Below are 15,220 nucleotides of genomic sequence, written 5' to 3' on the forward strand. Positions count from 1 at the left end.
CGATATATCCTATCAACATGCAGGACATGAGTGTGTTAGAGGGAGTGACGGTGAGACTCATTTTAATGTGAAAGTGGTGTCCAAGGAATTTGAAGGAAAAAGTTTGGTTAAGAGGCATAGGCTTATCTATGATTTGTTGCAAGATGAGTTGCAGAGTGGATTACACGCTTTGTCAGTTGTGGCAAAAACACCATCCGAAGTTGATATCAATTGAAGAATTTTGCATGAAAGAGGTTCCTTTTTCTGTTTTTCTCTTTCTCAGTTTCATATGGTGATGAGTTATGGAATAGATTCAGGACATTAGGTGTATTGAACCTTGCTGAATTTTGAGGACATGATAGGATTGTATGGTGAGTCATTAAGTCTTAATAAATCCTACTCGGAGATTCTTTCCGATGTTTTATCTTTTCTGATTTTCAAAATATTTTGTCCATTGTTCATATGTTTTTTTGATATGCATTTTTGCTTTGAGTTTCCTAATATGATGCCGAACAGTTTTGATTATGTTTATAGTATGCCTTAACACCCACGGAAGGTGATATTAATTCTTCTTGTGGTGTGGGAACTGGGAAGGAGTTTGAGCTTTAGGCTCTCCTTGCCTTCACTTAGTTCTTTCCTTAATTTTTATTTGACGTGCTGGTTGTCTGTGAAAGAGTAGCTTAAGGTGGGCATTGAGACGGTTCATACTGTTTGTACTTTGTAGACATAAGCGCGAAAGTGTCGTGTCTTTTGCATGCTTTCCAGGTATGGCTTGCATTGCAACAGAGGTTTTTGTTGTCAAGAAACAAAGGGCATTTGATCATGTTGAAGTTGATGCAAAAGCCAGCTTTAGTTGTAACCTAAAGTAGGTGGGGATTGGGCGGCGGGGTGTTATCATCATCTACGAGTGGAGAAAACTTAGTTGGGGATTTGGATTCAGGCTCAAAACTTGGGATTGGTGCAGGGATTTGAAGTTTGAAAGAGTTCTGAAGCAGCTGATGATGATACGAGTTGGAGGGTTTGTCTTAAAAAAGTTGTGAAAATATGCAAGAACTTCCCCTGCTGTCAAAGAAAATACAAATTCGAACACAGTGGAAAAGAATGCAAGACAGCCTTTTATCTGATATTGTAATTGATTCGAGTCTCCCATCTATCAGAAATTTATTAGCAAGCTAGAATGATCAGCCATGTAGTTGGGGTATGCTGTAGGCAGTGGAAGATTGTTGCGCTGGTGGATAGCCCAAGGGTTCATGATGAAGACGAGGCAAAACACTGGAGGCGGCTGCGGAGGATCACCTCAATGAACAAGTAGGAAGGAATTTGGTTCTTCCAAAATTGCGTGACTTCACATGGGGCTTTTAACAGATTTGCAGAAGAAGTCACTTATACCTAGGAAGCTAGGGCTGATAGAGCAAAAAAAGGAGGAAGGGATCTTGTGTGCCGAAATGGACAATATGGTAAATCTTTCAACGGTATAGGGAAGTTCAACCAGCAAAGAGGAGTACGTGCTTGAAAAACATTCTCTGCAAATGTATGCGATTGGAGATGCTCCCATTAGGAATCAATAATCTCTTGTATTTTTTTTTTTTTTGACAACTTAGGTGTCTGGGCTTGCTTACGCGTACCTCGACCAAACGTGAGACCAATCTCACCGTCCACTAGTGGGGCTCCAAAGGATTTGATAGTACCTAAGGGTTTCGAACTTAAGACTTTAAGAGGAAAGTCGCAAGCCTCGACCACCGGGCCAACCCCTTGGGGTTTAGGCATCAGTAATCTTTCTGAGATTGAAGAGCTGCTGAGATGGTAAGCTGCGTCCCATCATCCTATCTTTTGTTCAGGGAGCCAATGGGTCGTGGTTGCTGGAATATATTGCTTGAGTCTTCTTCCACTGTTGAATCTACTCATGGCCAATTGAAGAACACGTAACCTGGTAACCTTTTCTCATTCTCTGTTTCCTCATTGTGGATAATCTCATATGTCTCTCTGTTCCTGAATAGAAGGCTGCTCGTATGGGGGGATTCATTTAATCTTTAGTATGTAGCCGATGGCATTATGAGTATGGCACACGATGAAAGTCTCCCCCTATAGCGTCCACAATTTCTTTTCTCGCGCATGAGATAGAGGAATACGTTGGAACAATATGTATTACATTAACCACCATACGTAGAATGTGTATCCAGAATATGCCGAAGGCGGAAAGTACAAGATCATAGCTGATAAGAGTAACTTTAGTTCATGCTTTGGTTTCTCTGTCCCCCTTAGTTGACCCATTTATGTATCCTACTGTTCTACTGCGATAATCGCCATAATTGAAAATCAGTACCAACCCTGTTAGTATTAAAGTAAAAGCCACATGACAACAATAGTAGAAAGACTTTGTACTAGTTTCAACTTCTGATACGGCAGGAGAAAGATTGGGGATAGAAAATCTGCACAGATGATCCTGACCTATTTTGCATTTTTCAGTGAAAATGCTAGCAATGCTACATACTCGTGAAAACCAATATTCTAAAAATCGGCCTAAGCAGCGCCCGGCTGCCTCGACGAGGCGCCTAGGTGTTGGGACGGTTAGTTGGCCGTTAGGCAAGATTAGTCGGCAACTAATTGGCTAGGTGGCTAGACAGAATTAGGTGGCTGCCAATCGGCTTAGTGGCTGGGTGGGATTAGTTGGCAACTAATCAGCTTGGTGGCAACTAATCGGATTGGTGGCTATATGGATTAGTCGGCGACTAATTAGTTATGCGGATGGGCGGGATTAGGCGGCTAGGATTAGCTATATGGATTAGTCGGCGACTAATTAGTTATGCGGATGGGCGGGATTAGGCGGCTAGGAGAGATTAATCGGTGTTCAATACGTGATTTTTCAAATGAGGGGGTTAGGTTAGTTGTTGTGGTACTATACTACAAGGTTTTTTGAGACCAATTATGCTATATACACAACAATTCAAATATAACCTCACATACATGTGGGGCCTACACACACTTGTATGTGAGATTGTGTTTGGATTATTGTGTTCCTATAGACTTTTTGTTTTGAGAGACGTGGAGAAGAAGAGGAGTAATTGACAAGTAGTTTCGCACTGCTTGGTTTTATTTGGTTAAGAACTTTAAGCTTTGAACTTTGCAATTAAGTATAGTTATTTGGTACTGTTATTTTTCATTTGGTTTGAATTATGAACATTGAACTTTTGCATTTTGAATTGACTAGTTATTTGGTAGACTTAGAGCATCTCCAGCCTTGACCCACTTTAAGACTCAAATTTAAAAATGGGGCAAAAACCATAAAAATCTCTCTCCAATCTTTGACCCAAACCCTTCCCCATTTTGGGTTTTACCCATTTTTTTGCCCAAATCTGAGACAACTTTTGCTTTGACCCATTTCTCCAACGGCTAGTTAGAGAGAGAAAGAAAGAGGGAGATGTGTAAAATTTGAGTTTGATGGTTGGAGATGTGTCTACCCAAAATGGATTTTTACCCAAAATTTGAATTAAATTTGAGGAAAAATATGAGTGAAGGCTGGAGATGCTCTTAGTTTCCATGTCTCTACATAGTAGTTATTTGGTAGTACTTACTTTGGATGTTATGTAATGTGTTGTTATATACTCCCTCCTTCCCTAAATAAGTGTCCGGCGTGAAAAATTAGGCTTTAAAAAAGAAGCATTTGTTTCGTTAAAAAATATGCACGTTTTATAAAGCCTAGTTTTGTGCGCTAGACTAGTACCTTAACGAACCCGAGCCGAACTTAACAAGGTTCGGCTCGATTCGGTTCGTTTACAACCCTAGTAACTTACATAGTGGAGTAGTAGTTATTTGGTAATAGTGTTTGCGATGAGTGAGGGAACCCGTTCATAACCGATCGAGAAGAAATTAATGGTTAATTTGATCAAATTGTAGTCAATATCCTTTCATGTCAACGGGGTCTGTGATCAAGGTCTATAACTTAGGAGCTAGTTTGCTCATTTCTAAGATTTCAAACTAGATTTCAAGTTTGAAATCTTCTAGGTGGGCATGTTCTATCAATTCTTTTGAAGCCAGTTTATACAGAGCTTTGTTTCAGTTTTAATTGAGCTTCTCCCAAGCGGACAGTGAAATTGGCTGTCCCCCACGATAAGTAGAGATATGTGTAAGCTGATCCGGACACATTTGAATTGTAAAAAAACAATGTCAATGGGACGGGGGGCGAAGACAAATTTAAATTTGGTGGCATGTATGACACACGCCCCACTAGTCAAAAATAAAATTCATATTTGTCATCCTCAATGGTAGTGGAAACTATCATCATGAATTAATAAAGTTATTCAAACCATAGTCAATCACAAGAGAGAGATAGTCATGCAAGAAAGTACAAATGCCCTAAACAAATATCTCTTGTGGGAGCTAAAAGTGTGAAAGTCATGTCACCCTTACCTCAATTATAACAAGTATTAAAATCCAGCTGACCAAAATTAAAGTAAAGATTAAAAGAACCTAGCTTAGTGGACTCCATTTGGAACAATTACCTACCAAATGTGCTTTAGATTAAGCAAAGAAGTTGATAAGGATAACAAGAGAAACTGTCAGTATATACAAGAGGAGAGGGGTGTTACGCCTCTTTGTTATAATCATGTCAATTGTTGGTAGATAAATCTTTCTTTGACGTACGAATTTAGTTAAATACTAGTACTATATATCATTGCAGGTTTATCCTGAAAAAGCTTGATTCAGTCACGTTCGGCCGTGGTCTTTAGAGAATTCAACAAGTACGTACGTACGCAGATATCATTGTCAAAACCACAAGTTCTCAAGATGAACGTTTCTACAGTTTTTAATGATGTTCCATCAAATGTTGTAGCTCAATTATGCACCAATTGATGTTATTGGGGATAGCTATCGATCCCCGGACTGTTCCTAAATTCTTTATATTTTAAGTTTATCAACAACAAAAAATTCGATCAGGCTAAATTGAAGGACAAGTAGTGGTGGGCATATATAAATCATAGGATAAATAAGTGTCTAATTCAGGTTGTCACGATCATGAATGAGCATTATGTTATGTATGTTTGTCACTAAACCGAGATTTTAAGATTTCCTTAATTTTGTCTCTTAGGAGAGCTGATCACTTTGTAAAAGTTGGCAAAATGGGTAGTTCGTTTTTGGAGTTTTGTTCATTTCTTTTGGATCGTGCATATTTTTTCTGAATTTTTATAGCACTATAATTCAAAGCTGTCAAATCAGTTTTAAATTGTTTGAACGAAAAGTATCGAAGAATTATAGTATATCAAAGGACTTTATGTAGTTTTTATACCTTTTTTTTGAATCGAAATACCTAATTACTCGTAATAAGAAATTCCATCTTGACAGTATGTGAAAATATATGTGAAAATATGCAGAATTCATCTATGAAATTAATCTCAATTCATTACAATATGAACAACAATTCAACTGATTACATTGAGGCCCCGTTTCAGAAACATTCTTAAAAAATAAGTAGTTTATTTTACATTTTCAAACTCAAAAATAAAGTAAATAAAAAATAATTTTTCAAATTTTTTTTTTGCTTCGTATAAAAGATCTCATCGAGATCTTTCAAACAAGATTCATATTGCATATTTTTAGATTTCAATAAATTCATAATTTTTGAGCTTGAAATTGTCTTCTTAAAAAATAAAAAATTATTTTTGGTTCCGGAACAGAGCCTGACTAAAGTAACATATATAGATGTTTTAAAATCAATAACATCCTCTAGGGGAGTACTATATTTATGTGAAGCTAACGTATGGTATTGGCATAATTGGCGCCAATTCATACGCGACATTTTTCTGACATTCAAGAGGGTCAAATCTGGTAAGATCGTGAAGTTTAAGGGTGTTTGGCATTCTCTCCGACGAATAAGTGGCTGGACCCGAGAGGTTTGCTTTTTTTCGTTTCTAATTTTAAGTTTCCTTTTGTGGGTATTGTTTCATGTACTACCTGATGAGATCCTACCCAATTCATATAGATAACTCTATAGTTGAGGATTGGGTTCTTCCTAAGAGAGGGTGTGTAACGACTAGTACCAACTGACCTGTTAACCAATCGTCAAATCACGTGGTTCAAAAGATTAGCTGGTCTCAATCACTTATATACCATTAGCTGGTCGGAATCACTTATATAGCATTTCATCCTTTACCAATTCCCTAATGTGGGATTGACTTTCCATATGGGGTCTCAAAATCTCCCCCACTTAGGATGACAACGTTCTCGTTGCGTCCCATGGTTCATCACTTCCATTCACCAATGTGAGACAAGTACCTGCTTAGTAGGTCAAGCTCCTCTCAAGCTCATCTCATGTGGGGAACCCGCCCAAGCACAACAAGCACCTTACTTGTCATGCCCACCCAAGCATATCTCTTAGGCTCCTAGCGGGATCCGCCCCACAATTCCGATTGATACAAGCTCTGATACCACCTGTAATGAACCGCGCCAGTTGACCTGCTAAGTATTCGCCGAACTACGTGGCTTAAAAGATTAATCTCAAATTATTCAGTAGCTGGTCAGAATTACTTATATATCATTTCATCCTTTACCAATTCCCCAATGTGGGACTAACTTCCCATATGGGGTCTCATAGAGGGCTCCGGATTTCGGGTATTTGTAGCCCTTTGGGCATCTTCTGATGATTTAAAAAAAACTGAAATCGTGATTTAATACAAGTTTAGACTTTTACTAAACTCAAAGTGCACATACATGAGGAGCATGACTTTCCCTGAAGTCAATCACCAAAACCATTTCGGTTGACTTATCTGAGATGGTGATAATTCATTGACTTGTGGGAATGGTCTTCTTGATGATCACTACTCTGAGATTCCATCACATCAAATTAGATCAGCTATCTTGTTTTCGACATTATGCAATGTACATTTGGAATCCCATTAATTAGTTAATCTACTTGTAGTGGGCCCATGTTGAGTACTTAATTTATTAATAGTCGATCCTCACAAAACAATGAAGAGATATTTCTTTCGAGACTTGCTATTCGCAAGGAAGATTTGTATAGAATCATCAAGAAAAAAATATTTTTGGACTTATTTCAGGTCTTACAAAAATTTAGAAAAATATCTATAAATTTTTGAATATTATTTTATGGGATCCTGTAAAAAATCAGCTCCAACGGATATCGGTAAGTATTACTTTTGGATTCGTAGGAGCAGTTTCTCCCTTACGAATCCAAAAGTAATACTTATCGATGTCTGTTTGAGCTGATTTTTTACAGAGCCCCATAAAATAATATTAAAAAGTTTATGGATATTTTTCCAGATTTTTTGAAACCCGAAATGAGCCAAAACGCATTTTTTCTTGTATGGTTCCCTGCAAATCTTCCTTGCGATTAGAATTACCGATTTCAAAATCATGTTTGGTGAAAGTAAACCCTACCCTCAATATTGACGTGTTACTCATAGGTATTGAGTACAACATACATAATTATTATAGAGAAAATATTGAACACGTTGTGGTATTACTTATCGTGTGACTGAATTATTGGAAGATAGAAAAAGACGTTCCACTAATAGTCTAATACTAGTATTTCCGGGAGGATCTCAATTATTCTCAAATTTTGCTCGTGGTATACGGCAACACGTGTTTTACTCAAGTTCCCCCCCTTTTTTTTTTATTTTTTTTTACTTTGGGCAACTATTCAATTTCCTGGCCGACCCAAAGATCTGAGTCACGTTGTCGAGATTAATAAGTACAATAAAATGTGTGACCAAAATAAAGGCAAAGCTCTTCCGACCTTAGAATGTGGCCCTTGGACCCCATATGGGGTCAGCTTCTAACTCCTAATTCAATTTCATGCTCTCTCTCTCTCTCTCTCTCTCTCTCTCCAACATGGTGAGCCTCATTGGTAGTCAACTAGTCATCACTTTGTGTTGGAAATCTGAAGTAAACATGTCGAGTTTGTCAGCTAGCGCAGCTCAAGCTTGCCTCATTATAGCATCATTTTGCGATTACCAAATTCTTCGCATGCAGATAAATGGGCAAACCCTACAAAATTTAACAGCTTGAAAGCAATCATCAGTCTGGGAGATATGCAATCGGGATTGTTATTACTCGGAAGCTCAAATTATTGAACTTGTGAATCGATCACTACGTACATGCATGTGCTACTTCATCATCTTGTTCGGATCAATTTACGTGTACACTTCACGTACACCTAAAGCTCGTTTGTTTGTTTGTTCGGAGATAAAAGACGGATAAATGAATTCTCAGGCTGTGTGTGGGATCGATATAACACTCCCTTTGGATGTAGAACTAGTGAAGGAAAAAGGAATCTAGTGTTTATTTTGGTTGAAATCGTTACATGCATTTCTTAATTATTTTATCCCTTGTACAAATATTAGTAAGATACAGTAAACCGAAGTGTTTGATTATCGTCGGCGGAGAGAGACAAACATGCGAGCTCGGAAGTCAGCCCGAAAAATCTTAGCGAAACTTATCAAGATTATTGTAGCTAACCAGGTGCATTGAACGGTTATTTTTTTGGTACGTACGCGTGTTTTGAATGATGAGAAAACGAGAAGACTGTAAAAGGGGCCGGGGAGAGAAATCGCTTTCGGTCTCTGACTCGTAGGAGGGTAGGGCTCACTACAGCGCACGCGCATATGCCGCCTGGACCCCATTCGTTTGACTCTTGTCCTTTGAAATCTAACAACAAAACAAAGTCAAGAAGCAATGAAGCATGAAGCCTGTCGATGGCGTGGCACCGAGCAACACATTTGAGCCGTTCAAAAGCTTATTAGATTACTCAGATTGAAATACTCTCTTTTCTCTTTCTCTCTCTTTTTTATCTCTTCAAATCCGAGCCGTCTAAAACCGAAGTGGATGACCTCCTCCAATCCTCTTCTGCCGCCTTGTTGCACTTAAGTCCTCCCCCTTTTATTTTTCACTTTTTTTTTTGGCTGTAAATACATCAGTAATTTGTTGGTGGACTTGCCCTTCTCTTCTAAAAGAAAATAACAGATCGAAGTTTTACGGTTTGAATTTTCATTATAAGGCTTGCTTGCGCGTAGGGCTGCAAACGATCCGAGTCGGAGCTCGGCTCGACAACGGCTCGACTCGGCTCGGTTCGAGACACAAACGAACGAGCTCGAGCTCGAGTCCTGGGCTCGTTTCGTAAACGAGCCGAGCTCGAGCTAGTCGAAACTCGGCTCGAATTGGCTCGCGAGCTCAATTATATTATATATATATATATATATAATATATATATATATATATATAGAGTCCCCTTCAGGTAAGGGCGCCTTTACCTTGTTAAGGTAAGGGCTTCCCTTTTTCTCCCTTTTCCTGATCGAAGTTCGATGATCCGATCCGCTCAATGTGTTCAGAACGTGATTTTAAGGGTACCCGCGAGAAATCAGCAAAAAAAAAATTAGGAAGGGCTTCATTCGAACAGTTTTTATTTGAACCGTTCGATAAAAAACAAACAAAAACTGCTCAGATAAAGCCCTTTCCGGTCATTTTTTTTGCCGATTTCTTGCGAGTACCCTTAAAATCACGTTTTAAACACATTGAGCGGCTCGGATCATCGAAATTCGATCGGAAAATGGGAGGTCCTTACCTTAACAAGGTAAGGGCGCCCTTACCTGATTGAATCTGTATATATATATATACAGATTTTATTTGAACCGTTCGATAAAAAACAAACAAAAACTGCTCAGATAAAGCCCTTTCCGGTCATTTTTTTTGCCGATTTCTTGCGAGTACCCTTAAAATCACGTTTTAAACACATTGAGCGGCTCGGATCATCGAAATTCGATCGGAAAATGGGAGGTCCTTACCTTAACAAGGTAAGGGCGCCCTTACCTGATTGAATCTGTATATATATATATATATATATTTGTTTCATAAACGAGCCGAACGAGTCGAGCTCGAGCTCTGTAAATACTTCTCGAGCCGAGCTCGAGCTCGAGTTCTGCAGCTCGTCACGAGCTCGAGCCAACTAAATTTTTGGCGAGCCGAGCTCGAACACTCTAAAACTCGGCTCGGCTCGGCTCGTTTGCAGCCCTACTTGCGCGCATCTCAAGTAATACTTCTCGTTGTAGTTTTTTTTGGCGTGTGCAATGAGCCTCATTGTAAGAGTTCAAATTTTTTTTTCCCAGTTAAATCTGCTTAGATATACTCCATAATCCCCAATAAAGCTATTTTGAAGCATCTCGATTCATTCTTTTAATTGGTGGAAACAGTTTTGAATAAATTACGAATAAATTAAGGAACCTACTTTAATTTTGCATCAGATTTAACATAACCACTTTTTAACCAACTGATGCTAGCTTTAGTCGGTCAAGACTCTTATATTTCATTAGGAGAAATTCGAATTCTCCCCACCTGCCGGTAATCTTCTCTTAGATGGATTTTTTCCCTTTCTGTGTTTCTACTCTATAATGGGCTTATTTCTTGTATTGGTTGAGTTGTTGGGCTTAGTTATCTTGTGTAACTCTGACAAGTGATATAGTATCCCGAATTTATATTGTACACTTTATATATGACGTAAATGATCACTTCTATTGATTGAAAAAAAAATCGCAGATTTAAACAGCACGCTTTTGTCTATTCTCAACATAATGACCGTGCCAAAAAAGGAGAAGAAATTGACTCCAATGATCATACCAGTCTATTCAATTGCAAACTTCTCTCTTGCGTCATAGGGACCATGTTCCTCCTAGAATTTTGGTTTTGGATTTGGGGTAATGAGTGGAAAGATAAATGAAAGAAATAATTGAGAGAAAATTTATTGATAATCGTGCGCAGAAAAAAAAGTTCAAAACCAAAAACGGAACAAGCCTAGAAATTCTCTCTCCAAATAGTAAGGGAATCCGCTGAGAGATCCTCCTATGCATCACGAATTTGATTTCAATACCACCTTTAGGCTTCGTTCTTTTGACGTTAATTTAAACATAACTTAAATTTGAAAATTTTGTTCTTATTTAAATTTTTTTCGCATTTTTTAGTTTTATGCTAAGTTTTTTTTGGATTATAAATTCGTCTCGACGAGAAGAATCGGAAAAGTAAAATTTTGACACTTTACCCCAGTATTTTGAGAAATAACCACTTTGACATTTGCGCTAAAAAGTGGTTATTTTTCAAAACTTGGGTAAAAGTGCAAAAATTTTACTTTTTCGATTCCTCTTGTCGAGACAAATCAAAAATCCAAAAAAATTGACGCGAAACTAAAAAATGCAAAAAAATTTAAATAAGAACAAATTTTTCAAATTTAAGTTAAAGGTAAAAAAAACGCAGCCAGTATTGTCTAATCTTTTCAATTTGCCAAATTCTACTCCCTGAAAAGTCAACTCAGAGTAAATTCTAGTAGTCATTTATTGGGTTCGTACACTTATTTTGATACTATAAATAGTGACCTAAACCCATATCATCATTTTATGAAACCAACACAAGCAGTACAAGAAGCTGATAAAGGAAGAGAATTTTTGGCTGTGCAAAAGAAGCTGAACTCTCACAAGCGATCATGGCGGAGGAGTTTCAAATAGGCGGCGGAAACTGGTGGGGTTCATCGAGAGCCAGGTTCGAAGGCGGAACAACTCCCTCATCGTCCTCGGGACTGATCAGCATGGGCAGCAGCTTCGGATGGCCGGCGGAGATAGTGGACCTCAATTACAAAGCAATATCGTCGTCTAATTTTACGAATTCCGTGTCCGCATCCGTATCCAGTAATCCCATGCCTTTCCAGGACACCCGGAAACTGGCACAAGACCCCAACTCACAAATGATGGGTTTAGGCCTTTCTTCTCATGCAATGGATTGGCACCAAGACAATCCACGGTAAGTAATTTCAATTTAGAATTTAAGTTCTTTATAGCATTTTTATTTATTTTTTGATAAATAAACTGATTCTGACTTTTTTTTAAATCTCTTTTCGATAGTCGTGGCGGTGAAAAAGCGGAGACTAGATATTTGCCCGGGCTTCAGCAAAACACGAGCTTCGCCGCGAATTTCGATCAGCAAGAGATCGGGATGGAGTCATGGAGACAAAAACTAAACTCCAGCAATTCTGATCAGGCCAATGAGTATAAGCAATTCAGTACTCCCAATATCAGCTCCAGTTTCCAGATGGATCCAGCGGCTTATGGAAGCCTCTCATCAACCATATCATCACAAGGAACAGTCTTGGGATCTGATCAAAATCAACATCGGCCTAATTTCATGTACCCTGCAAATAATTATGGATTGAATAATCCGGGCGAATTATCGCCTTCGTTGTCGAAACTTCCTCGCTACTTGAGAAATTCGCCTCCGAAACAACAATCAAATAGCCAGTTGCAGTTTTCCGACGACGCTCCTTCGTGGAATGCAGCGTCAGCATCCATGAACGATGTTCGATCGAGCACTTTATTCTCTCCACCAACCTTCGATGCGAGACCTAAGGTAATTATATAAAGAAAGTATTGTTTCTGCATCTACCTGACCAAATCGGCCTACATAATTAGGAATATTACTCGTTAATGGTTGATCAAATTTGATAGCGACTTGAATAGAGGACAACATCGTTAAATTTGGTAGAATAATGTGACAGTGACATCTGTGTAATTTAAACAACTGACCAGTTGCTTTTCTGTCTGAGTGGTGAGTCTGGTGACAAAGGAGTATATGACTAGGGTTTCAACTTAATTTAATTTCCAAATTGTCACCTTTTTCTTAATATGCATTCATTTTTTCACCAGAATAAATCGGTGGTCCGGGATTTGGGTAAGGTGGCGACTAAGAAAAGTAGTAGTGAAGCATCGAACAAAAGGTCCCGGAGCGAAACATCGTCTTCTTTGCCACCTTTTAAGGTACGTAAACCAGAACACTGAGCTTGTTACGTATCTTGTTTATATTTTAACTTTTCGATATTATAAAAACATGAATAAATCGTTAGTTGAATTTGTTCCGAATACAATGTAATGCTCGAAGAAGAAAAGAAAGATTTTAGCATTCGGAAACTTTTTCCGCACAAAATAATTGCTACAAACGAGACGAATAAAATGAACGATTCGAACTCTACGCTGTTTCTGTTTCTGGATGAGAACTTGGAGCTGTCTTTGTGGTTAAATTAGGTAAGGAAAGAGAAGATGGGGGACAGAGTCACTGCACTCCAACAACTGGTTTCACCTTTCGGAAAGGTAAACTTGTGTGTGTGGTTTATCAATCCATGATCTTTATATATATACTTTCACAAAAGATAAATGTTTAGAGATCAATTTCTTTCCCAATTCAGGAAAACAGACTTTGATCGATTGATTGCCATGCTCATGTTTTGTTGCAGACAGATACAGCTTCGGTGCTCTCCGAGGCGATCGAATACATCAAGTTCCTCCATGAACAAGTTAATGTAAGTTCCATAAGAACCATTTTCTCTTTTTTTCACCGAAATGGCTGTTCGCCTGTTTGGGGCTCCATCTTATACGTACGCACCTCGACTAATCCAAGAATCTTGAAGTTAACAACCGAATAAACCTCCGATGACCCAACTTGCAAAGGAATAATATTTTAACTTCTTGTCATAATTCCACTTGACCAACCCGTTGAGACTGAAACCATAATATGATAATAACACTAATTATCCTTACTTCGATCTTGTCACGTAAATTGTAGAGAATTTTATTCAATTGGAGCAAAAACCATGAGATGTGTCACAATTAACTGTTTATGTCTTCTTTGATTTGAAATATATCTCAGGCTTTGAGCAGCCCATACATAAAAAGTGGAGCTTCCATGCAATACCACCACCTGGTAAATTAATGCTCTCCTTTTTCTTTTTTCTGCTCCACTATTAGTCATAAAATAAAAGTCAAATTTTGCAAACAAGATGTTAATACCGAAAATACATACATCCTGATTTTTTTTCTTATGATAATGAAATTCTTTTGCCGATAGATAAAAAAAAAAAGAAGGAGAAAAGATCCAGATTTAGTAGCATCGTTGAAAATATGACCTATCGATAACTGTATTGGTCTTAAAAAAAGACAGGCTCACGAAATGTTGTCGTTCAGAATTAATTATATTTTTTAAAATTACCACATAAAAACAATAGATAATTGTATGTACGTACCTCAAATTTTTTTTTTTGAGGAAAGTTGCTTCTTAATTACTAGTTCACTGTTTGTTTTTTTTTTACCGGCAACAAAATTTTTATTAATAGAACTCGGCAAAAGGTACATGGAAGAAAATCAACACAAGGACTATGAGGAACTAAATTTCACTGCATACTTATTAGTTATTAGGTATATATCCTTAAGTACTTGTTCTAAAAATTGATAAAAGCATTTCCTCATTAAATATGCAGGGTTTTGATAAACCAAGAGACTGTAAAGGACCAAAGCAAAATCTGAGAAGCAGAGGGCTGTGTTTAGTTCCAGTTTCAAGCACATTTCCAATCACTTGTGAGACACCAGTTGATTTTTGGAGTAGTACTCCTACGTATGGAGCGACCCTCAGATATAAATAGATGAAATAGCAGCCATGGATCGATATTCGGGCACGCGACCGATTATCCGGTGGCAACTGGTCCTTGTTGAAGCCCTTGATCAAAAGTCTGAGATGAGGAAGTAGGTAGATATATATGATGTTGATTTAGAGAAAGAAGAAGAAAACGACCCTTACTTGATGGACTTGGTGCATGACCCTATAGTGCATCTCCCTGTACCATAGGAGTATAGTGCACGATCTGACTCGTCCGTCTTGACAATCAATGATTCAGATTTCATATCGGCTCTTGCATATTTTAGCTGTCTATTGCCAAGATGAAATTTGAACCCTTTGTTGAGCAATTGTTGGGCCAGATGCTGGCAAAACGCGCTTCATTAGTGATTAAGTTGAATAGAGGGACAAGAAGGTATATATACCTGACTCCATGGGACTCACTTAGACTTGTAATTTTCCGACTTCATTTTCTTACATAATATATGCTTTATTTTATGTCCTATTTTTTTTATAATAATAATAATAATGCCTTTTTGAGTTAGAAAAAGCAAATTGGGAACTATAATAAATGAAATGACACTTATTGTAATTTTGCATAATAATCACCAAAGATCGATATAGTTTTTTTTCCATAAAATAGAAATGTGATTTATTAAAAAGGTTGGCTAGGAATTGGTAAAGAATAGGTACCGGGGTCCCTATAGTGCAGAAGTGCATTCTAAAGTGTAGCATGCGAACCAAATCGTCCATGTTGGCTATCAATGATTTGTAATATTTATTCCATCTCAGCAATGCACTGCTCGATGGG

At 37.9% G+C, this 15,220-nt stretch overlaps 1 protein-coding gene and 1 pseudogene across 2 annotated transcripts; both read left to right on the forward strand.

The window, feature by feature from the left end:
- LOC131322417 (sufE-like protein 1, chloroplastic/mitochondrial) overlaps positions 1–422 on the forward strand; it is a 6,505-nt pseudogene extending 6,083 nt beyond the window's left edge.
- Positions 423–11,372: 10,950 nt separating this feature from the next.
- Positions 11,373–14,914, forward strand: LOC131323145 (transcription factor bHLH123-like). 2 transcript variants are annotated; one of them, XM_058354808.1, is made up of 7 exons: positions 11,373–11,772; positions 11,874–12,375; positions 12,672–12,782; positions 13,047–13,112; positions 13,256–13,321; positions 13,669–13,722; positions 14,276–14,914. In XM_058354808.1, exons 1-7 carry the CDS (start codon positions 11,459–11,461, stop codon positions 14,435–14,437), a joined length of 1,275 nt encoding a protein of 424 aa, XP_058210791.1. In that variant the 5' UTR covers positions 11,373–11,458; the 3' UTR covers positions 14,438–14,914. The 2 variants fall into 2 exon arrangements, with proteins under 2 accessions (XP_058210791.1, XP_058210792.1); XM_058354809.1 differs by lacking the exon at positions 13,669–13,722.
- The last annotated feature ends 306 nt before the right edge of the window (positions 14,915–15,220 follow it).

This window comes from Rhododendron vialii, chromosome 4a (assembly GCF_030253575.1).
Source record: "Rhododendron vialii isolate Sample 1 chromosome 4a, ASM3025357v1".
NCBI classification, from domain to species: domain Eukaryota; kingdom Viridiplantae; phylum Streptophyta; class Magnoliopsida; order Ericales; family Ericaceae; genus Rhododendron; species Rhododendron vialii.